Source organism: Anabrus simplex, chromosome 5 (genome assembly GCF_040414725.1).
Source record: "Anabrus simplex isolate iqAnaSimp1 chromosome 5, ASM4041472v1, whole genome shotgun sequence".
Lineage (NCBI taxonomy): Eukaryota > Metazoa > Arthropoda > Insecta > Orthoptera > Tettigoniidae > Anabrus > Anabrus simplex.
This window is the reverse complement of record NC_090269.1, coordinates 117,782,482-117,807,932: the sequence shown is the minus strand read 5'-3', so window position 1 is coordinate 117,807,932 and position 25,451 is coordinate 117,782,482. Positions and strand designations below refer to the sequence as shown.

At 39.9% G+C, this 25,451-nt stretch overlaps 1 protein-coding gene across 5 annotated transcripts in view; it reads left to right on the top strand.

The window, feature by feature from the left end:
- LOC136873833 (EF-hand calcium-binding domain-containing protein 14) overlaps nt 1-25,451 on the top strand; it is a 296,070-nt gene that overhangs the window by 168,273 nt on the left and 102,346 nt on the right. For 3 of the 5 annotated variants that reach the window (XM_068227581.1, XM_067147098.2, XM_067147097.2), the window contains exon 2: nt 16,897-17,362. The exons of 1 other annotated variant lie outside the window; for it this stretch is intronic. In XM_068227581.1, the coding sequence (XP_068083682.1) occupies nt 16,960-17,362 (403 nt within the window). In that variant the 5' untranslated portion in view covers nt 16,897-16,959. Of the gene's footprint in view, nt 1-14,239; nt 14,965-16,896; nt 17,363-25,451 lie in introns of those variants that run through there. One more of the 5 variants, XM_067147099.2, reaches the window with a different exon arrangement.

Sequence of the window (25,451 nt, the reverse complement as noted above, 5' to 3'; positions counted from 1 at the left end):
CTTTGTTGAAAGATATTCGATTTCTACCAATGGTAGGGGAGTTCCCCCTTTTATTTTTTCAAAGGTTCAAAAATTGAGAGAATATTGTAGATAGAAATAAAAATGTGGCATTGCTGGGCACTGTTCAAATGCATCTCTCTGCTTTTCAAACCAACATCTACCATACTCCTTTATACTCCAGTAATGCTTCGCGGCACCAGCGTGAATTTATTTTTGTACCCTAAATACTCCAAGAAAGTCAGTTATGCAACATTTTCTCAGAATCGTCGAGTTCTCTCTTCTTCGTACGTGGCCAATATTTACGTGGAGTTAGGATTCGATTTCCACCTCTAATTAAAACATTTAATATCCGACAACAGTTCACTGCTCATGAACGGAACACAACCCTGGGTATTACTAAGACAATTCACTAGTGGATGTATCTCTTTTGCTGAGGTAACAGATTGTATGACTGTTTATAGTGAGTAGTTTCCGTCGCTGCTACCGGTAATCACTCATCAGACACCTCATAGAATGTGTAATTTCGTGGTTTACATTTCTTTAGTCTAAAACTACGTTAAGTACTTTAAGTGCTAGAAAAGCAGTAATGCAAACTGCTGCTGCGGCTTTGGCTTAATATCTTATTTTAAGCATCTTTTGTGGCGCCTACCTTAATAGCCGAATGGTTATATTCACTGTACGAACGGACTAGGAAACTGCTTTTTTCAAAGATATTCGATTTCTAGCAATGGGAGGGGAGTTCCCCATTTTATTTTTGCACTCTCTCTAAGCATACCTGCTTGTTACCATATTTGAATACTAGAAACACCTATCCCAATTCTTGGAGTATGTCGTACTCGACATTTCTAGCTTGTCACAAAATGTCTAAATACCCCAAGCACGTGTTGACGGCTAAAATTACTCGATGATCCTGAAAATAACGGAACATACCAATAGGACCTACAGTCGTGATTATTTTGTGAGGAAAAGACCCGCAGTCTAATATTTTGGCGGGAGGAGTGAGGGAGGGTGTATGGCCTCTGTCAGCTCCTAGATTGATATTTCAAATTAGTGAATCTCTCTAGACTGATGACTTATTGATATTTACTATACATTCACTTTTATCTTGCATTGATGTACGAAGAACTTAAGTGTTAGGCCCCTTCGACTGACAATCATTATCACTATTTACAGTCAGTAAGCGAATCCGTCTCCGAACATACCATAAAGGGTCCTGAAGGCAGAGACTCCTACTATTCTTAACTTCGACACTGAGTTGGATATTATAGTATTATTACCGAGTTCAATAGATGCAGTCGCTTAAGTGCGGCCAGTATCCAGTAATCGGGAGATAGTGGGTTCGAGCCCCACTGTCGGCAGCCCTGAAGATGGTTTTCCGTGGTTTCCCATTTTCAAACCAGGCAGATGCCGGGGCTGTACTTTAAGACCACGGCCGCTTCCTTCCACTTCCTGGGCATTTCCTATCCCATTGTCGCCATAAGACATATCTGTGTCGGTGCGGCGTAAAGCGAATAGCAAAAAAAAAAGTATTATTAGCATTATGGCCGACCACCTTTGCTCTAGGAATTAAACCTCATTGTCATTTCTAGTGTAGGCTGAGTTAACACCAGAGCAATATACCTCACCAAAAAGGGGAGTTAAGTTTTTAATCCCCCTGACTTCTTGACAGGGAATAATTGAAACCCACACCGTTTCGGTTGAACGGAGCTACCTTTCTACCGCTTGGCCTGGCAACTTCCGTATACAGTACAAGCAGATTAATTAATTAATTAATTAATTAATGGGACCTATCTCGATAGCTGCAGTCGCTTAAGTGCGGCCAGTATGCAATATTCGGCACGGCCAACTCGCCTGGTGGTTTCCCACCTTTGTGACCAAAGGCCAGCACGCTAACCATTTAACCAATGAGCCGGGCAATGAAAAAATGAAATGGCGTATGGCTTTTAGTGCCGGTAGTGTCCGAGGACATGTTCTGATCGCCAGGTGCAGGTCTTTTGATTTGACGCTCGTAGGCGACCTGCGCGTCGTGATGAGGATGAAATGATGAAGATGACACGTACACCCAGCCGCCGTGCCAGTGAAGTTAACCAATGATGCTTAAAATTCCCGACCCTGCCGGGAATCGAACCTGGGACCCCTGTGACCAAAGGCCAGCACGCTAATCATTTAGCCATGGAGCCGGACAGCCGTACAATAAAATCACATGATTAAAAGTGTATAGTAGTCCGTTTGATTTAAGGAGCTTCAGGTTATTGGTTCCGTCGATATTTAGGCTTCTTAAACTCCCACTGCTTAGCTTTTAGCCGTGTCTGACATTGCTTGTGCTTGTTCCGGACTCGATGTTTCATTTTTCCAGACCGACGCACCGTGGCCTGTTTATGTTCTTTATGAGCCCCAAGATAATATTTTATTTTTCTACCTTTCCTTTCCCTTCAACTTCTGTTCCCCTTACTGTTGTTCTTAGAGTGATTGAAACGCTTCCTCTCATCTCAGAAAGTCTCAAGAAAAGCTTATATTCTCGTTGGTTCGTTCTTTACAACAACAACAACAACAAAAACCACTAACTTGAGTCCAATTCATTCATGTCACTGCACATCTCCACAAATCATCTAAATTGCTTCTCTTCCTTTCAAACGTTACAGTAGTAACGTAATGCATGCACCGTTTACATTTTCATTACATTACTCATCAACAGTGATCTCGTCGAATTTCGTATTGTCTGTTTTGGACAACACCGTTCGTTTTCCTTTCGATTCTCTGCCTTTAGTAGCTCTCATTGGCGTACGTGAGCATAGAATGTTTGCGAGCAGTTATCTCAGAACTATGTAAAGAATTCTAAGGTTATGACATTTTTATCTCAAAAGCTATTCAACGCAATCTCAGGACCGTAAATATTTGCAGCTCATTCGTTTCTTGTTATTGTACCGTTTGAGATGTTTTCTGGTCTTGGAGGTGAAAATATTGTTAGCTCAAGAAGCATTGTTGTTTGAGTCACCAGCCCTGTACTCCGACTACTTCGCTGAATGCTCAGCATAGTACTCTTCGATTGCGAGAGCCTCGGGTTCGATTCCCGGCCGGATCGGAGATTATAACCTTTCCCTTGGCTCGGGGACTGAGTGTTTGTACTGTCCCCAACATCCATACAACTCAGATACAACCTGTTTTCCAGTCATTGACCGAGTCAGAAATGGAATAAATGAAGCCCCCATCTTGCGGCGAGGATAGAAATTGTGCCGGCTGCCGAGGATTGTCGCACTCCTCTGGGGCAATGATTGACTGACAAATGAAATGAAATGATAATGGAGAGTGTCGCTGGAATGAATGATGACAGGTAAAACCGGCGTACCCGGAGAAAAACCTGTCCCACCTCCGCTTTATCCAGTACTAATCTCACATTGAGTGACCGGGATTTGAACCACGGAACCCAGCAGTGAGAGGCCGACGCGCTGCCGCCTGAGCCACGGAGACTTTCCCTACAAAATTATTATTATTATTATTATTATTATTATTATTATTATTATTATTATTATTATTATTATCTGGTTCCGCGTCAGCGTCTTGGCCTTCGAATCTAGGGTCCCGGGCTCGATTCCCGACCGCTTCGTGGAATTTAAATCCTGAACGTTTGATTTCCTTGTCTCTGGGACTGAGTGTTTGTGCTGTCTTCAACATTATTTTACAACTCACACTCCACATTCAACATTACCCTCCACTCCACTAAGACGCTTATTGCTGCAGGACGTTCGTACTATAGATATGAGTTTTTGTCCGCGTAATTCAGTTCTGTTACGACTTCATAATCCTCGAGTAACTATTGATATCTACTTATACTGTTGTATTTTAGCTATATTTATGTATTTCTTCTTTCTACCATTCGCACTCTACTCGCCTCACTCCTCAAGATATATCTTACTAATATGTATCTTTCTGTAATCAAATTTTCTGAAAATGCTTAATCAGTTCGATTCAGTGAATCTTCACTTATAGCTCGATGAACTCCTTACTCATATGTAGCAAATATTTCAAAGACTTCTTTACCTCCGCACCGGTAATCGTGCATATCTCATTTCCACGGACACTCTACAGACACTTGACGAAATGGAAATCTGACACATATTTGTAGGCCTATGCTTAACCCTACTTGGATGAGCTGCAATTTTATTCCCCTCTTGTCTCTAGATGATGATGATGATGATGATGATGATGATGATGATGATTTTTATGGTCCTATCATGGATGTCGCCTGCACCCTTTTGTTTCAGTTGACGTAATTTATTAGCCTACAAAAGTACTGTATCAAAATCCATCATCTAATACACCTAAGATGTCACTTGTGCTAGGATATTGCATATAAATCATCTGGCTCTGTTCGACTACCCTGCATTTCTAGTGTTTTAACGTTTTTTCGTGTTCGTCAAGACCTATTACTTACCTTTCGGCAACTTCTAAAAATCCTCCACAGACTCGAATGAAGTAAATGTATTATTGGCAAATTATAGTTTGTGGTTTCTTCGCCTTAAACTTTGGCATCATTTCCTAGTTTCTAAAGGCGATGGATGCCTTGTCGACGTACCCACTACCGCCTTTTTTTCAGCTTCGCGGTAGGTGATATACCGAAGATTTAGCATCATATCCTCAAGTAACCTTGTTCCTGGTCTTCTTTGCCCCGTGTTTCTTAGAATGTTTCCCTCAATAAAGTTGTTTAGGAAGCTAGTATGTATCGACCAGGGTTCGTCCTCAGATCGTATACAAATATAGGACTAATTTTGTTGTTCTGAGGCGGGAATTACTAGTCTTGAGAGACCAGACGAGGTGCTGTCTGGCTCTGTTGTAGTGGCCTCTGCCCACTGTTGCTAATTGCTAGCTTTGTCGCTAGATTTGAAGCCTTACAACACTTTTACAGTGGCAAAATTAATTAAAACCGGGCGAGTTGGCCGTGCGGTTAGGAGCGCGCAGCTGTGAGCTTGCATCCGGGAGATAGTGGGTTCGAATCCCACTGTCGGCAGCCCTGAAGATGGTTTTCCGTGGTTTCCCATTTTCACACCGGGTAAATGCTGGGGCTGTACCTTAATTAAGACCACGGCCGCTTCCTTCTCATTCCTGGGCCTGTCCTGTCCCATCGTCGCCGTAAGACCTATCTGTGTCGTTGCGACGTAAAACAAATAGCAAAAAAAAAAAAAAAAAAACTTTCCTTATAAATATCTTCAGCGCCGTATGTGTCCTGTTTGGTCATTTAACGACTTTTCACTGTTCTTGCACTGACTCGCTTGGCTATGCTGCTCTAGTATAGTTACCATATTTTAACGCCGTTGGGATCGTCACCGTGACCGCGCTGTCCGTAGAAAAGCAGTCATTGTTCAGTATTGTATTGTATTTATTCTTGAACATAACAGGTGTTCAGCCCCAAATACATGTTCACAATAAAAAAAACTTACAAAAACAGGAAAAGGAACAAAGAAAAACAACAAAACGAGACTCTTAGGGCATGCCATGAGGTCCATCAGATACTCCGGAAACGTGACACTCCCTAGGGAGGATCACCACAGCAGTCATCCTCAGTCCCTACATGCCACGCCCATCGACTCTGCTGGATAAAAAGTAAATCAAATAAATAAACTAGTGCTGTCCGGCCATGTCATCATCCCTGGTGAGAAAAAGACACCTTCCCATGATGACACGACCGGCCCTATCCGTGGGACCCGTAAGACGCCCCCAACCATCCTTACCAGATGACAGTGCAGCTTTCTCACCATTCCAATAGCGGCAGACCTTGTGAGGCTGTAACCGCTTTCCTACTGTACCCCGCCTCTCTCGTCCTCGTTCTGCATGTATATCTCTTTTATTTCTAAGGGGTAGGCCCGTCCGATCCCTCCTCTTCCGGGAATGTCCTGCTCTCTCTTACCAACTACTCCTTACTATCCCTTACTGTACATAAATCGTGAGAAAACTGCACCTGTCCAAATCTAAAAGAATAATAAGAAAAAACCATTGTTCAGTAGGTCAAGGATCCACGATACTTGTAACGTCAAGAGCGCTGTGCATTGGAAGGCACACACCCAAGTTATATTTTTTAGTCAAAGGCGGATCAAAATAACGATTAAAATGCATTGTAAACGCCCAACAGAAAGCATGGGGAGCGCACTTAGTTTTCATTTCCATTTTTAAAGCACTGTCTGCTGCTAATCAGAGATGGCTAATTGAAAAATTGTGGTTACAAATTCTGTAAGCCTACGTTAGCTTGTTCAACCGTTTTAGTGTTATCAGTTTACGTGTTTAAATAGGTTGAGTGTTAAACACAAGTCTGTCTGCCATTGTTTCAGTGTACAGGAAAGTTTAGTCAGCTGACCTCCTTCAGAAACTCTAATCGGCTGATATTTTACGAACTGTCGTACTCCTTCTGACATTTAAAAATATTTATGTATTTCATTTCGTGCCTTCTTCTGAACTGGTTACTGCTGGCATGTTGAAATATTTCTTATTTTATTTTGGAGCACACAATGCACTTGTCGCGCTCATTAGTTTACCGCTCTCACTAAATGACTAATTTCTGACCAACTGACTGGGTCGTGTAGGATCGGGAATGTACAAGTTGCAGGCCTCTCAAGGATTGATTACATGAAGTGTTCTACGCTTCTCATTGGCAGGTTTTGGTACGCTTCCATTACTTAATAAAAATTGTCTTTGGTGCATTTTCTGTGCGTAGCTATTTAAGAGATTTTGATTTGGGTGGTCTGTTATTGGGTTGGTACAGATAATCACGAACATACGAATTATGCTTATTTACTTGTGGTTCTGTTATTTGATTAAAAACAATTCATCGGCTCACACAGTACATTTGAATTGTGAGAAGCTGTGAGATCTGTGACATCCCTGTTTTCATCTCTGTGAGTGCACAGGTAAACACTCAGATACATTTACATCTCCTCTTCCACCTCCCTTCCCCAGCAGCTTCGCAAGGAAGCATCCGGTGCTTTTCAATTTAGCGTAAATGGGATTTCTTATAGCATAGACGCGTCTCTCTCTCTCTCTTTCTAACCATGCAAGTCGTCCTGAGATATTTCAGTTTTTCCTCTGATGGGATTCTGCTTTTTCTTCCTTCTGCTGGCTACTTTTGTTGGCGTCGGTTTACTTCGACATGATTGAGCTTTTAATTATGCGTGTGATGACAGTAATGGTTTCTATTACCTCTCGCGAAATTTCAGTACTCCCAGAAATTGCGTTTAAATAGTGTAAATATCGTATTCATGAGTATAATGCTATTATTGCTTTATAAATACTCAAACTGCATGGTTATCTTTTTAATAATAGTAATAATAATAATAATAATAATAATAATAATAATAATAATAATAAGCGAAAGATCCTCAGAAGGATTATGGATCCCATTAAAGAAGGAGATGGGTACAGAATCAGGCACTACAAGGACCTGTACAGTAAAATAGAGAGCATTGCAATAGCTATGAGGAAGAGAAGACTAATGTTCTATGGTCACGTAGTCAGAATGGACAGCCAGAGACTCACTTCAAGGATCTTCAACACTGTATCTAGAGGGAAAGCAACAAATGCCAAATGGACGAATTTAGTTCGGAAATACCTACAATACCTAAACATTGATCACATTGACATTTGCAACCGAGATAAGTTCAGAAAGTTAGTCGACATCTGACTCTCTCCAGTCACTAACAGCTAAATCACTGCGTCCAGGAATAGGAGTGAAATGGACTCAGGATAGAAAAGACATTCATAGCGCTAGAATGAAGGAATAGTGGGGCTAAGAGGAAGAAAAGAGCTCACCAGAGTTAACAACCACGTGGTCCATCATAGGCCTAGACGAATAATAATAATAATAATAATAATAATAATAATAATAATAATAATAATAATAATAATAATAATAATAATAAATTTATTCAATTAGTTTTTAAGTCCATGTTACATCCAATGATTCTACGCATTTGTATACACACTTCTTGCACACCATTTACGGTACCAGGACCGCCTCCATCTGGTCCATCATTGTTTGCAAGTCCTCCGTCCACAACTCGTTATCCAAGTTGCCTCGTCTGAAGTCGATTAGCACACTCTCACATGTTCTTTTTAGTACAATGGTCTGTAGGTAGGCCTGTAGCTGTTTGCTCACTTCCAATTTGTCCATGTGCTTCTTGAACAAGTTGGTAACTAGCCCGTCCCATGTTATTACCACAGGGACCATAGTCACCTTGGCCCCATTGTACATAAGTGAGAGTTCGTTGGCTAGCATCTCGTACTTTCTTCCTTTAGTGGTTTCAGTCTGTTTCAGGATATTTTTGTTTGTGATTCCAACTTCAATTAATAGGATTTCATTCTTTACAAGGTCATGTATCATCAGATCCGGTTTGTTGTGTTCATTGCGAAGCTCAGTCTGTATGATGACGTCTGACTTTATTCTAATTCGCTGATTGGATATGACATTTTCAACTTTATAGTTCTTTATTTTCTTAGAATTATTCAGCCCATACTTTTTGGTGAACATGAAATGCAAGCATCTGACAACATCATTGTGGCGTTTCTTGTAGTCCAAATTAAGCATTCGTCCACATTGTGTTGCCAGGTGATCTAGTGTCTTATTGCCCTGGTTGCAGTGTGGGCACCTCTGGAATATACTCCCATGACTAAAGAAGATGTTTCTGTCTTGTATCTTACAGAACATTCCTTCTTCCTGTGGAGATATATTCCCCCTCATTAGCCATAACGATGACTGTTTTACGTCAACAAATTTCTCCTGTTGTTCACGGAACAATGTGGAATGCATTGACTTAGCCATGATTCGATCCATTCGCATCTGTTTTTGTTTCTGTTTAACTACTTTTACCGTGACATCGTTTCCTTCCTCAATTAGGTACTTCCGTTTCAAATGTTCTTCAATCAGTCCAAGATGGGTTGCATTTCTTCTTTCACTTTCTGCGATAAACTTCGTTCTTGTGTTTGTTGCCAAATATTTACATAGTTCTAGTAAAATCAATTCGGCCTTCTCAGAAATATTTTGTAGTCCTCTTCCTAACTCATGTCTTTTCAGGTACAGTCGTTCCATATTACCTGCTGTTCTGACGATATTATGCTCTCTCAAGATTCCTCTCACCTTCAGATCAATGTTGTTAAATTCTTCGTGCTCGTACGGGATCAGGCCAATATAATAGTTAATAGTTGATAACGCGTACTCATTTATTTGTTGTAGTTAGTGGGGCGTAAAACCAAGAGCACTGTTATTAGTAATATTTTTCTCCAGGAACACTCTCCAGGAAATATTGCGATGGTATGTGATTGAAATGCCAACAATTACAGTCACAGCACACATACTGATAATATATGTTGACCCCTAACAGCCTACATTGTTCTAAGGACCTAAAAGTAATCAGCAGTATTATTATACAGCCTGACAATGGTACTCAGTCACTTATGCTGCCAGTTACTGTAATCCGCCAATTGGCACTATCTTTGAAGGGAATGCGAAGATACATTTCCTGGAAATATATCAATATACACCCGTCAGCGAGGGTTTATAAGGCTAGCATTTAATAACATGTATGTATTAGTTTAACAAAGTATTGCATTTCGTTTTTTTTTCCTAGTTGCTTTACGTCGCACCGACACAGATAGGTCTTATGGCGACGATGGGACAGGAAAGGCCTAGGAGTTGGAAGGAAGCGGCCGTGGTCTTAATTAAGGTACAGCCCCAGCATTTGCTTGGTGTGAAAATGGGAAACCATGGAAAACCATTTTCAGGGCTTCCGACAGTGGGGTTCGAACCTAGTATCTCACAAATACTGGATATTGGCCGCACTTAAGCGACTGCAGCTATCGAGCTCCGTCATTTCGTTATTAAACATATATTTTAAGTGTTTTGCGATTACCGAAATCATTTGATTACCATCGTCGTCATCTACTAAAGGCAATGCCTTGTCCCTGTAGCCACATCTGATGATCTTCTGCTAGCCTCTTCATGTTGCCAGTTCAGCGACAGAGTTCTTGATGTATGACATCCTTGGTCGTCCCCTGCGTCTCTTTCCCAGTACTTTACCTTCAGTGATGGTTTGGAGGAGAGTCATGTCTCGGTACGTGTCCAAAAAACTTTGCTCTCCTCTTCTTTATCGTATTTAATAAACATCGATCCTCTTTTACGTTCTTTAAAACAAAGCCATTTGTTTTTTTATCTGTCCAACTTGTTTTTGTAAGTCCTCTCCAAAACCACAATTCAGCAGCCTCAAGTTTTGTTTCTTCCTGTTTCCCTGATGTCCAGGTTTCGCACCCATACAGTAGCATACTCCAAACAAAGGTCTTGAGAAATGATTTTCTGGTTTCCAAACTGAGATGGTTGGTTAGCAATAAGTTTTTCTTATTTTGGAGGGCTTGCTTTGCTACCACTATTCTTTTCGTGATTTCTGAAAAGGATCTGTTATCAGAGGTAATTACACTACCCAAATACAGTGTTGCCAACTTATATTTTCAAGATCCGCTAAATACTACAAAAAAACCGCTAAAATTCCGCCAAGTAATTCGATCTCAAATAATGAGCAATAAAAATTTGCAATAATAAATAATAATAAAAGTAAATGCCTGCACTCACCTGATCTGTGGATTTCACTGGGATTAACACCATGCTTGCGAGCCGTCGAGCTAAAACTTTTAGGCACTTGACTGCCGGGTGCAAACTAGGTGAATCTCCTACTTCAAGGGCCACACACAGAACAGGCCAGTTCATCTTCCTTCGTAGCATGAATATAAATGCTGCTCTCTTACAGTTTCATTATCTGTCGTCATTCGTCAACTAAGAGATCAGTAACCTTTCCCCCCGCATTACAAATTAATGATACAATGATATCATAACATCAAATCCAAATAACAGGTTTTCCTCATGCGACTACTAGCTCCTGACAAAAAATCCAGAATAACACGGAGACAGACTGGAGTACAAATTTAGAAAACAACGTAAAATTGTTAAAACACTAAATTCCGCTATAATAAATCTAGAATTCCGCCCAAATATACGCCGCCCGCTAAATGACATATTTCTCTGCCGACAGTCTTCTAATTCCGCCAAATTTAGCGTAAAATCCGCTAAGTTGGCAACACTACCCAAATAGGAGAATTCTGTGACTTGTTCTATCGGTGTGTTATTTAATTTTAAGTGTTTTCTGCCTGTAAGCTTCTTTTTGTCTACTATCATGAATTTTGTTTTCTTGATATTTATTTTTAGTTTAAATTTTTCTAAGGATTTGTTGAATTTGGTTACATCCTTAGAACATTTTGTGGTATCACTCAGTTGTGTCTCTTTTCAGAAATTATTATATACACGTTCCAGATCCTGTTATTTTCTGGAACCTTATAAATGTCGGGAGGTTACTTGTCCGTCGTTATAGCGTGCCTTTCCTGGAGTGAGGATACTACCCGCATTGCGCATTTCTATTGTACGGCGAGGAACGCTTTCCTGCTTCCTCCTTCATCTCCCCTTTGTACTCTCGAGACAAAGTAACATGAATGTACGGCATTTCTCATTTCTCGCTGTTTCTTCGTAACCCTTTTCAATCACTCATGCTTGTACAAATATGTGAGCCATATATTTAATTAAATTGAGTGGTGGTGGTGGGGGTGGGGTAGATGGAATGCTGCTCCTTGTGTATAATGCTACAGACGATGAATAACGCGTTTGTTGTTATTGAGGATGGTGTCATGGTAATAATCGAATACGACTTTTCCCACAAGTGTTAGACTCAAGCTATAAGTAATGCTATATTCTAAAACAATCTGAAAGGTTGTTCAGTACGAGATGTGAAACTCGTGCTCGTGTAATATTGGACTGCAGGTTGACAACCTTATCGTGAATAGCTGCCCCTCTGTTTAGAGTCATAATACTCCAAAAGCAACCTAAAATGAAGTAGGCTTCTACTTCATAGTAAGGATTATAGTAGGTGTTAACAGAAACTTGTCACTAACAAATGCATGCTGCAGTTTAAGATATTGATAACTAAGGTGAATTAAATGCCGTAGAATTTCGGTTAAGATTCGTTTCCCATAAAGTAATTTTTCAAATCTTTTAATTTTAGAATTTGCTTTAAGTCACAACGACACAGATAAGTCTTATGGCGACGATGGGATAGGAAATGGCTTGGAGTGGGAAGGAAACGACCCGACCTTAATTAAGGTACAGCCCCAGGATATGTCTGGTGTAAAAGTGGGAAACCACGGAAAACCATCTTCAGGGCTGCCGACAGTGGGGTTCGAACCCACTATCTCCCGGATGCAAAAAGAAAGATTTTAATACTCATTGGTTAATTCCATTGGCTCGGGGGCTGGGTGTTACAATGTTAATACTGCAAGTTTTCTATATTTTTTCTTCGTGATTCCACAAATCACTTTCATTAGTTGTAGAATAAATGCAGTACACATTCCCTCAGCGCGTGTTTTCAGTGAAAAATTATTGGATTACGAAGTCCATCGTAACCATGCGAAGGGCTTTCAGGAGAGAGTATAGTGTTGACCGAAAAGAATTCTCAAGTTACGGGGGCGTGCCATGCGAATCTACTTGCTTTATAAATGTAACTGGAGGACCCGTGCTGCTCCGAAGCATTCGTTATAAATAGGTCAGATAATTCGTCTTGATATGCCTGTAATATTCATATTGTTTTGCCTGCACTTTTCAATGGTTTTATGAACATTTAATAAGAAAAGCGTTATGGTACACCGCAGTTCGTAGTCAGAATTCATCCATTCTGACGTCATCATGCCGTCTGTTTGATAGAGAATCGATCCATATATCCGCCTGTTTATCCTGCAGTTCTTGATGTAAAGTTTAGTATTGTGTCGTAGAAGGCAATAGCATTTTAATCGCAGTTCTTCTTTATAGAACGGTTGTCTTGTGAGCCCATACATTAGTCTCGAAGGAGCGTGTTTTGCCAGATACATGGCCTTCACTCTTTCCAGCGTAGGTAGGTTATCCTTCGATAGATGTTCCCAGATAATGTCTAAGGCATATGTGATGATGGGGTCTGTTTGTACGTAGACTTTTTTCTCTTAGCAGCATGTAAGTTGTTCGGAAGCTGGGAAAGGTTAGAGAATCAAAGGGTGTCTAGCAGGCAGTAGTATTCTTCCGTGATCAGAGGAAGTGTATATTCTCTGGCTTCACAGGTAGTAATCAAGCATGGCTGCTTGCAATGACATTACTAAGGATGTAACTCACATAGGCCTACCATACAGTATATCAGAATATTAATGAAAGTGTTAGTCGCTTAGCGATCTGCTAAGTATTGCGGGTTAGGGTAAGCCTTCGCCTGCAATTATTGGAGTGATCATTTAATGATTTGATTTTATGATTACTCAAAGTTGGCTGAACTTAGAGACTTAGCAATGTCTCGTGAGTCATCGGCAGGTAATTCCGGAGAGAATAAAAGAAAAATGAAACAAATCGATCCAGTAGAACGGACGGACGGATTTGCCAAAGCTGTTTTAGAAAACTCTTTTATTATATTGATTATATTTTCTTTTATGTGATTATGTTTTTTGTTTAAAGGGGCCTAACAGCTAGGTCATCGACCCGTCTTATATATCACTTTCCTACAATTTTTTCTGGAACATAATGCAGTTGTGTGTTAATATTATCGCATTTTATCGTACTCAGTAAATTTTAGTTAATATTCAATATTATTTCCAACATACGACTCCAGTGTAAATCAAGCTTGTGGAACAAAATTATCGATACTTGATGCGTGAACGTTTGGTTGCAGTTAGATCATTTGAATGTTCAAATTATAAATATGTGAAATACTTTATTGTGCAAAAGGAAATCACTAAACTTCGAAAACTGTCGTTACGACATTCAGTCTTTCGTGCAATTTTGCAAAATGTATTTATCACATTGACCACATTATTTATTCAGTGCACCCCAGGTGGCTCAAGGTCAAAAATTGTCCGTAAGTAATCACCCCATTTGACTCCCGGGTCGCACAAGATTTGGCTTCTGTTTTTTTCATTCACATTTGGAATGTTCTACGTTTGGTCACTAAATCAAAACAAGTTAACTATAATTACGTTGACGAAGGAGAACAAATTTATACGCTCAGAAAACAAAACTGTTCTGACTAGTTACGTTGCGCATGATGATTCTCCTCTCACACAGGGTGCGCTGGTCAGTTGTTAGTCACAAAAAGTGTCGAGTGATTTTATGGTTTGTAAGATATTTCTCCATTGTTTCTTGTTGTCTGACCTAAGCGAGTTCAGCGGAGAGCTTCATCAGCCAATGAAGTTAGTTCGGAAATAGAACTAGAAGTGGTACAAGTGAAAACGGAAAGTACCTTATAGTGATAAGCGGTTTTAAATCCAGTCTCCACAAAGATAGTATATAACGGTGGAAAGCGCCGAAAATGTACAAAAATACATTGTAAAACATATCTAATTCTGAAAATGAAATAACATGCAGCGAAACTAATGTGTTCCAGTATAATGAACGGTGAGGTAATAAAAATCGCCTGAGTACAAATCAATCCGTCGTTGCAATGAACCGTGTACTTGCGTTTCAAATCAAGATCAGTTCACGTGCATTAGAACAAAAGGAGTGCTTACATCAAATTAATATACCAAATAACTTTAATTCTAGTATTACAAGAGCGATTTCCGCAATCCAGTGGGTATCGCCGATCCGTGTATTTATCACTAGATCTGGACATTTAAGAAGACATCATATAGGAACCAGGTAAAGTGAGTTATTGACCGCAGGAGCCAACAGCATTTTACCGTATTCATTATGAATTTTTCATCAATGGTTATGACATTTTCTGCTCTTCGGCAATAAAACAACCACCACCCAGTGCCTAACGGAATGTTGAAATCAAGGAGAGTATATATAGAAAAAACAGTCGGAGTATGTGGTAAATAGCGCCTAATCGTTCGACACCGCTTCGTTTGTAGAGATATACGGCTTTTGCAAGATGAGTAGTAAGTCCAAGTAATTAATTTTTTAACCTCAAGTGCTTTGTACAGTTACTTATCAGGACATTTATTTTCATGTCAAATTTGAACTACAGCACATAATATGCAATATCGTATTAAATTTTGTCAATCCTAGTTAATTCTATTAAACCGTATCTCTTTCTTGCCCTTGATAAAATTTAAGATGTGATGAAAATATATAGCCCAATAGTTCCGACAAATCGTTAGTATTTAGTTACCAGTACTTTACCTAAGTAATTTCTGACGGTTCTGTTTATCAAGTACGATTTACTTACTGCGCGTTCCTTTATAATCTTCGGTTATACACATTCATTGAAATTATATGTATGGTAGATAAATTTTGAATTGAGTTACTTGATTAGCTTTTTGTCTGTATATTTAACTGTTAAAGCTTTTCGGTCATTCGAAAGCACTTATTATAACAAACATAATACTAAAACATACCTGTAAAAATGTTACACATTATTAAACAAAGAACTACATGTTTCGTTCTACAAGAGCATCCTGAGATTCGATCGAATGACCTTAAATCATGCACACATATGTACAATATTGTTTACGTTGCACAAACTTATCAGTGTTTGTGAATTAGCGATGTTTTTTTTTGCTAGGGGCTTTACGTCGCCCCGACACAGATAGGTCTTATGGCGACGATGGGATAGGCCTAGGAGTTGGAAGGAAGCGGCCGTGGCCTTAATTAGCCTAAGGTACAGCCCCAGCATTTGCCTGGTGTGAAAATGGGAAACCACGGGAAACCATCTTCAGGGCTGCCGATAGTGGGATTCGAACCTAAATTAGCAATGTTACGAACAAGTAGGAGCAAATAATAACTGTACCAGTCGTCCACTGCCACTTTAGTAAATGTCAGAAATTGTTCTGTATTTATGCAAGCGGCTAATCGTTCGTTACCCTCAGCAACTGCGTTTGGCCTGAAGCCAGTCCCCGTGCTCCGCTCCTGGTAACCTAAAGCATGGGGATGAGGTAAAATTCTGCAGGCAACAACACTGTTCTCTGGAGAAGGGAGGGGAAGCAAGGAGGTAAGGGGAATGCTGCGAGCATTGACTCCGTTCATAGGAGAGGGGAGGCGGAGTGTTGTTTCTTCATCTTGTAATGTATTTTTGTGTTTTAGGGAGTAGATGTAAATTAACAGAACGGAACAGAGTTGTTACCTGCAAAATTTCACCTTGCACCCCTACTCTTAACTGTCAGAACCGGAGCAGGGAGACTGGCTTCAATCCAAACGCAGTTGTTCAGGGTGACGGACGATTAGCAGCTTGGATAAGTACAGAAAAATATTCTGCAGTTAATAAAGTGACAGTGTAGGACTGCTACAATCATTATTTGCTCCCATTCGTTCATAACGGCACTAATTCAGTCATGCACAACTTCACGCAACGTAAACAATATTGTACATATGTGCGCATAATTTAAGGTGATTTGATGTTCTTGTAGAACGAAACGTGTAATTCTGTGTTTAATGGTATGTATTTTTACATGTATGTTTTAATGTTAACTTATATGTGTTACAATTAGCGTAGACAGACTGGAAATCTTTAAGGTTACATTAACAAGTCGATACTCAAAAGTATGGCTTATTTCTTAACAAATTTGGTTCGTTTCTTGCTATGACAACAAACCATCCCAGCAATGGGAGCTGAGAAAGGATTCGATTCAAAATAAAGAGTGAAAAATCTCTATGTTTAGTCTGCTTTTTTTTTTTTATCTTCTGCTAAAGTGCTGCTGAAGTTCTAAATCTCTCATTTAAGTTATGAGTTTTCATTTCAAAGATACGTTAGAATTAGTCGAGGTGTCAAAGATTGCATATGTGTTCTACATCAGGTATATCTCTTTTACGGTTGATCCGTGTCATCCACTCGTTGGCGGAGTGTATACGGAAGTGTTTCCTTCTATCCACAGAGCCTGCAGCTCCATGTTGGTATAGCGAGTGAAGTGCTTAATGGTGTAGTGAAGTGCAGTGCTATGGAATCAACGCATCATGTGAGTGTGCCCCTGAGGGCGGGCAAGAAAATGAAGAAACGCAAGGAATTGGACGCGCTATTCGCTCATTCTGTGGGGAAGCGAGCTTGTAACAGCAATGGCGTTGTAGCGGCGTCCGCGACCAAGCGTCCTGCGGGCGGCGTCAGTTCTCAGGACCAGCTGCTGTCGGAGTCCACGGACGAGCAGGAGGAGTACTGGGCAAGCGGAGGCAAGGCGGACAGGCCTCGTGTCCGAATGCTGCTCAGAAGAAGAGCATGTGGAGCCCTGCTCAGGGCCTGTACCGCTGTTCTTGTTTTCGCCTGTGTCATGGCAACTGTCACCGTCATGTGGCTCTTCATTGACATTCGGGAGCAGGTCACGTCTCTTCGCACCGAGCTCGACCAAGGTATATCTCATCTTAATGCAAAATATATGTTTGCTTCTTAATCATTATCTCTAATTGTTGTTCTTTGTGAATGTGTAAACCAAGAGTATATTATTATTATAGTTATATGTATGTTGTTTAACCCATTGCGGGAGAAAGAACCACTCCAATCCAACACCTTTCATTCATTATCAGAGTTGTACACAAGCTGGGTACAGTCCACTGGGAGTTTACCATATAGTAAGTTAAGTCTTCTGGTAATCTGCTGTGGGTAAGATCCTTAACTGCGATATTAGAAAACAAACACCGTTGGCATTACAGACCTCTTGACGCCTTAGCTTACTGCTCGACTTCAGATCGGGACCGGGTTCCATGTGATCAGCCCAACGGGCTCTAGGCTGCTGTCCTTCATTTCAGTTTAGTTCGCCAGAATGACTACCTTGTCGAATCAGATAGCTCTTTATTTGCCCTCGCAAAATTAAATGAACTCCATTCCTTTGCCAGAAATCGAACCTTAAGTGACGTGATCACCAGTTTACTTCTTTTTTTTTTTTTTTTTTTTTACAGTGTGCTTTACGTCGCACCGACACAGATAGGTCCTACGGCGACGATGGATAGGAAAGGCTTAGGAGTGGGAAGGAAACGGCCGTGGCCTTAATTAAAGTATAACCCCAGCATTTGCCTGGTGCGAAAGTGGGAGACCACGGAAAACCATCTTCACGGGTTTCGAACCCACTATCTCCCGGATGCAAGCTCACAGCTGCGCGCCCCTAACCGCACGGGCAATTAGCTCGGTACCAGTTTACTAAACTAATCGCTAGACCTACGAAGTAGATACTACAGTATTATCCCGCCTCCCTCATTACTTCGTACCTAACGCAATTAGACATTGATTTTTCATAAGCGCATCTCGAGCTTAAATCTGCCTTGGCAAGAGAGTTTTGAGCTGAACAAATCTGAGACGCCGTAGTTATTCTCCCGAGCCTCCAGTTTCTTTTCTCCCCGGTTTTTTCTTCCTTTTCAGAGATATACGACAGTTTTCGCTAGGAATTACGAATCTATTTGAGGCTTCATCACCAGATGTAGAATCGGGAAAAGTGGATTATTTGATTTATTACCAGTTCCTGCTGTTGCAAAGGTCATTCAGTTGAGAAAGAGGATGAGCACACCTTCAGGACTAGGTTAAGCTACTTCAGAAGGAGAAGGTACCAGATGTATGTTGTGCTGTAAAGTAGATTTTAGAATTTCACGCTTTAAATATAGATGCGCTTTTTAAGATTTGGTTACACGAATGTACAATTAAGAGAATGGATCAGGAAAAGTCCACATCACGTAATGAAACTGTTACAATACAATGATGTTAAGTGTACATGTCTGAAGAGCGTGAGAATTCGGATTCGAACTCCGAAAGAGGTCAGAGTTTGACCACTAGATTAGAAAACGGCTGCTCTAAGGTAATCTATGTCTAAAATGACGTTTTTATTAACAGCCGCCTTGTGCGAAGTTTGCAATTATCAAGTGGCATTTTTACTAGTCTTTTCAAAGAAATTGCCACTGTACTTCCTTTTTACTGTTGAGAATGGTATGTAATATGACATGCCATTCTTGCCTCGTCTGGCGATTAAGCGAAGTTTGTGTCGAGCCCCATTACTCGTGAGTGATGTGCTCAATTACTCTGTTCCAACTGAGATACCATCGATCCAGAACCACCCCACTTCTCAGTGCTTTAGCGATACACTGCCTTAACACCTTCTTTATTACAATTCGCAACTGAGCTCTTTTGTTGAGTCGGAATCGAATAAAATCCACAGACTTACAGAAGGATTCTACGATAACTTCGAGACGCTGATAACGTGTGACTTACATACAAAATGTCACTGTTATGCGTGTCAACTCAGTGTATCTTCAGAAGACGCGGAAGTGTATTGGCTTGATTCTAAGCTCGTGCGATATACATTTGAGAGCCTGAGCGTAGTAATTGTAACGTAACATCTCAGTGTATGTATTGGTAGATTTACCGGAACGTAAAAGAACTGGAGGGCAATATTTCGGCACTTCGCGTCTCCGGAAACCGTAAAGGTAGTTTATTGGTCGTAAAACCAAAGAAGCGTTATTATTTCTTTTAGATTAGTTATGCCCAACTAAGGAACGCGTGTGAACTTATTTATCACAAAGTTTCTTCTTGTCTTCCAAAAAATCTCTTCATCTTTTTGCGTTCTTCCATCCATCCTGTAGCTTGTCTTTTAGGTTGATCAGCATATTTGTGTTTGTTTATGAGATTTCTGATTGTCTTCTGTCTTGCATGATTTATTCATGTATACCAATTTCTTCTTCTTCTTCTTATTATTATTATTATTATTATTATTATTATTATTATTATTATTATTATTATTATTATTATTATTATTATTATTGAAAAGTCAAGCTGTTGTATTAACTCGAAGCGAGGGAGAGGAGCAAACGAAAATAAAATATGTAAAAATTACAAAAACTCTATTTTGTGCTGTGCAGTGTGTGAATATCTTGGTGTAATTTTGTATTATTATTGTTGTCATTAGTGTTGTTGTTGTTATTTCTTTTACAGGCATCCTCAGTAAATTAATATGCAAAGAAAAAGTACACAGTTGTCTCAGTGTATTCGCACAATTTTGTGGATGATTTGTGTAGTTCTGTTTTCCGTACAGCCGCATTGAGCAAAGGTCATAAGAGGGGTGGCAGAGAAACAGTAGGTTTAAGCAATAAGAAAATTATGAACAAGCTTATAGTTTTACTTGGCTGTTGATATCGACATCATAACCGCGGGACATCCATTTTTACTTGGGTGCCGAACCGCAAGAACAAAAGTATTTAGATATTGTTGTTTACAAGGATAATGTCCAGTTAGAGGAGGTCACTAATACTATAGAATTGTTCCAATTTACCCATGATAATACGATATTTACAATAAGATGAAAAAGTTGAAAACTGGAAAAGCGGCTGGAATTGATAAGATTTCTGGGGATATACTAAAGACAATGGTTTGGTGTGCTAGGGGTTTCTTGCCCCTACAGTAATTTTTCCGGATAGTAAGTTATATGATTCCTGGCATAGTACAGATTCCACAGTTCGCTCCAGAAGCCTTACGTGCCGTCGTTTAATTCAGCCAAGACATAAATGCACATACCAACATCCTGATAGCATACCACAAGAAACGTATTGGCGTTCACTAACAAGAAAGATCATACCTGATCATGTGATGACTCTGAAATAAAATATTCCCAGATTCTTGTTAATGCTACTTTTTTTTTACGTACGAGGAACCAATTTCTGAAATTTTGAGCCATATGTTGTTACTTCCTGTATGTATGATAGTCGATACACCATGTTCACTTGATTATAATAATTAAACTTTCTTCAGTTTCGGTCAGGTATTTCTAGGGTCACTGGAGCCGTTTGGCTCATGTTGGGTTTTGGCCGAATGTCCTTCCTGATAACACATACTTTTAGAGCCATAAAGGTAAATATTACTCAATGATCGAACAGAATCCCCCGCGACGTCCTTGGTTCGCACAATGGAACACTCAACGATGATTCATCTCGACAATCACTCGAATGCGACTCAACCACGGAAGTTTCAGAAGTCACCTTTATCGCTTCAACGTAGTGGACACACCGTACTGTTCATGTGATGGCCAGTCCCTTTTTTTTTTTTTCATGTGTTCATTACCTCCAACAGCAAAATGTGTTGCTTACATCTCTGCTTCACACTAAGCAACAGTTACCAACCTGTGTAAGTACACTTCTGGCGACTAAAGACAAAAACGTGTATACTATTATTAGGAACTATGTAACAGAAACTTGTCTATAAATTTTACTGATTCTGTATGGATATTTATGTGATTATAATGTGATTATTTGCAACATATGTCTTTTTTATATACATATATATTCCAAACTGTGACAATGACTTGTAATGAATTGTAAAGTTGAAACCAGCATGTTGTAATATCCAGATGACTGTCTGGTCTGATACTGATCTAAAGCCAAATAATTATTTTTTTAAAAACATACTTTTAGAGGTGAAAATTCCTGGAATTCAACCTGGGCCGTATAAAGTTTGGTCTGTTGAATATAACGAAAACTACTGTAATTCCAACAAATTGAAATATTCTAGAAGTGTGTAGCCTATATTGTGATTACGTTGTCTCTCGCGCTGCAGAGATTACATCGCTCGAATATGGGAATAATCCTATAAATTTATTCTTTTTCCACGCCTGCGTTGTGTGTCGCACATTGGGATTTAGTCTTAATGGCTGGAAGCCCTTCCTGACGCCAACCATATTATATGGTTGGTTGATTGATTAATTAGTAGAGTGCTGTGTTGTGTGAATATGAAGAGGAATGTGTTGGGACACAGACACCCAGTCCCTGAAACAGAGGAATTAAACGTACGCGATTAAACTCCCCGACCCGACCGAAAATCGAATCCGAAACCCTCTGAGCTGAAGGCCTCTGCCCAGTGGCGGCGATAACGACCCCGCAGACCCCGCGGGGCGGGTAGGCCCGTGGCTTGTGAGGGGCCCATGACTGTTTCTTAATTCAGTAGCTGAAGAGTGATTTTACATATTGATAAAGCTACAGCACACAACACAATATTATTTGCATTACACAGGGTTACTCCAAACTTAGGCCGTCGTAGTGCAGAGCTTCTTTCGTCAATACGAGTACGGTAGTTATTTCTGAAAGAATGTGGTTTTCCCAACCTGTTCCAATAATAACCATCCCTTGCTGCCACTCACAACAAAGTATGAGAACCCAGTAGTCGGCGAAGATGCGATAACAAAGACATCCTCCTTATCTAACCTCTAAATAGTGAAGTTTCGAGCCTGTTCATAACGCTCGGCAGTCAGTGTAGCTAGGTAGGCTTACGATGGATGGTTGGGGTGTAAATTGTTGGGTCCTAGAAACGAGATTATTTCTTAATATTGTGACGGTCAGCGTGTTTTGGTTACTGTAATTGGAATATGCATTTCTTGAGCATGTTCGTACCATATAAGCGTATTATTTTTATTCCTTCGGATTTGAAAACTAAATTGTGTCGTTGCTGTTCGTTGTAATAATATACAAGCTTGTACTTCGAAATAAACTTGTAACTTTCCTTATCAGGAAACGAGGAGCCCATTTTCAATTATTTCAGGTAGGGGCGAGCTTCTTAGCACCGTTATTGCGGGCTCTGCCATTCAGCCAAGGAGCTGATATGAATCTCTCTAGGCCTTTATAGCCTCCCTCCCTTCCAAAACGACATCACGTCTAAACTGTTGGGCGGAAGAAGATCTTGAAATCTTTACACAGACATTCTCATATTGAACTGTAACATGACTATTTTTTATTCACAGTATTGGCCTGAAAATATATTATTGCGAAATTATTTGAAAAATCGCTTAGTAGATTAAAATGAGTTCTTTCTCGCTCAATCACACCAAAACTGTAGGGCCAGTTGAGCTGAAATTTGGTACATATATCTGAGATATTCAGTTGAAACAGAGGCTTTTTCTGATTTCATTACTTAAAATGGCGTCCCTTAATATGTAGGTATTCATTGAACTTATGGTTTATTCACTATAAATCGAAGTATTGGGCGGGCAAGTGAAGTGTTGTAGCACATTGTCTATTTGAACAATAAATTACTTTTAAAATATTGTCTGCAATCAATTGCAGTGCATTTGAAAAGACGTCAGCCCTCACAACCAGGGAACTAGTCGTGCGCTCGTTGCCGAGTGGCTGTGCAGATCACAGCACAGCGAGAATTTCTAAACTTTTTGGCAGAAAGCAGGAACTCTGCCTTTTGCGCATGCTTGCCCAACTCTTCCTATGTGCTGTGGGAAACAACAGCCAAGACCGCCAAGACATCAGTTCACAGCGAGTCTTCGTTCGAGCATAGAGAGGCAGCACTTGTCACATTTGCATTACGACCGAAATGAGAACGTGTCAGTTGGCACCCTCTTGACTCAGCGGTAGTATTTAAGAGGGGATCGCTCAAAGCAAACAGGAAACAAAATACTGTAGGGGAAGCTATCAGCTGTTCCCGCCAAATATTTTAATACTCCCACTTGCCTATACCATAGTCACATTTGTAAATCGATGACCTATAAAAATTGTACTTTTTATGTTGTCAAAATGAGGACACAATATTATGATTTTCTTAAAAAATGTCTAGTTTAAAAATTTCACCGTAACATAACATGTAATTTTGCTGGTTTTATTTCAATGATTTTGTTAACATTGAGAAGTTTTTTTTTTTTTTGCGCGCTCACACCAAATGTTTCTGAGTTGGTGAATGTTTAGTTATTTAAGGTGTTATTGGCTGTTTAATTAGTTTTGTATGAGGAATGCGTATATGTGTTGGGTTGTTTCCGTGTTTGTTCAGTATGGAAAACTCAGTGGAGAGCCCTTTGAAAACCGCATGGGTTACAACACACAACTGAATTTCTGCCGCCACTGGATAAGTGGTTAGTCTTGTTTACAAAATAAAACACAACACGTCACTTAAAATCCAGTTTTCTACTATAAAGGTCATATGCATTTTCTTTATAACGCTAACAGTACTCCTGGGGACTACGCTTTTACAAAACGCGTTCCGGAGCATCCACTTCGTAGGTCCTGGTAATTCACAGACTGGACACTGGGGTATGTGGAGGTTGCTTTAGCTTGAAACCAATGGTTTAGTATCTTATTAACCTGCACCAGGAGCCTGAGGGAGACACAGGAAATTGTAAGCGATAGGGTAGTTTGCTGTATCAGCAGAATTCTTCGGATAAGCGCTCTGTCTTAAAAACGACGGCTAACACGTCAACGACGGGTACGTTCTCTTAGTTCTTATTTCTTCCAGCAAATTATATGCGGTATTACTGAGTAATTTTCAATTATAGTATTACTTCTAGTAGCCTACTATTACATTTCATTTTAACATCGACTTATCTATCCGTAGGCATAATACCAGATCGACTTCTGCCTTTATGATACCAGATACCGGTTAATCACTCATCTGTATACAGCCGCTCATTCCAAGTGTCTAGGGTAGAAGTGTGGCAAACGGTTATTTTTGTGTAACTGCTACATCTGTCACTGCTACAATAAAGTAACAGTTAATAATAGCGTAAAACGTTACTCACCTTTTGTTGGTCATGGCTTCAAGCTTGTCTCCTTAAAGCTGTGTTGAGAAGCCCCATTCATTCACTCGCACATACGCGCACGTATGAAAGTCGGTGCAGCAAAACACGCATTCCTATTTGCTATAAAGTTAACGAGAGGCAGACAACGGATGAAATGAGAAGACAACATAGCGTCTTTTCTGAAATCTAGAAGAGTGAGTTTGACAATGCCCCGATCAAGGACAGAAGACAAGAAAACATGATGATCTGACCGCCAAACCTCGATACAAACCGGTACAGGGGGTTCGATTAAGTAAAATGAAGTAGTTATCTATAATATGTTATCCATGATATCAATATGGAAAGTTAGCATACTAATTTATTTATGGTACAAGAAAAATGATAAGGGTGAAACTTATATTAATAATATAATGTAGGTAGCCCTGCGTGATGTCTGAGTTAACGATTACCCCTGAGCAGTTGAATATGTATACACTTTAGTTACCAGATGACAGCGGCGACTTAAACAAATACACTCTAGAGTATATTATACACTGCAGTGTATCTGACTTAAAGCAATCTCCTACGAAAGCGCTCTCACTTGGAAGACATGCGTACTATCTGAATGTCTCATTTTGTGTCTGTAAGCTGCTACTGGTGACAGTTACCACTTCCCAGTTACTGTTTTCATTAGTACGTTATTCTGTTGTCGTTACTCGGTAACCTGTTTTTTTTTTCTCGTTGCATTTATAACAGTGACAGGCATGTAAATATGACAAAGTAACTGCTACGTTATTTTTCGTCCATCTCTAGTCTGGGGCAATGCTATAGAACACTCCCCCTGTTACATAATAGCCTCATTTAAACGGTCTTCTTGAGATTTTTTCTTAAATACGTAAACAGTTTGTATGAATGAATGTTAGGGTGAATGAGAGCAAGTATGATTTATAACTATTGTTAGGTGATGTAGATAGATAATA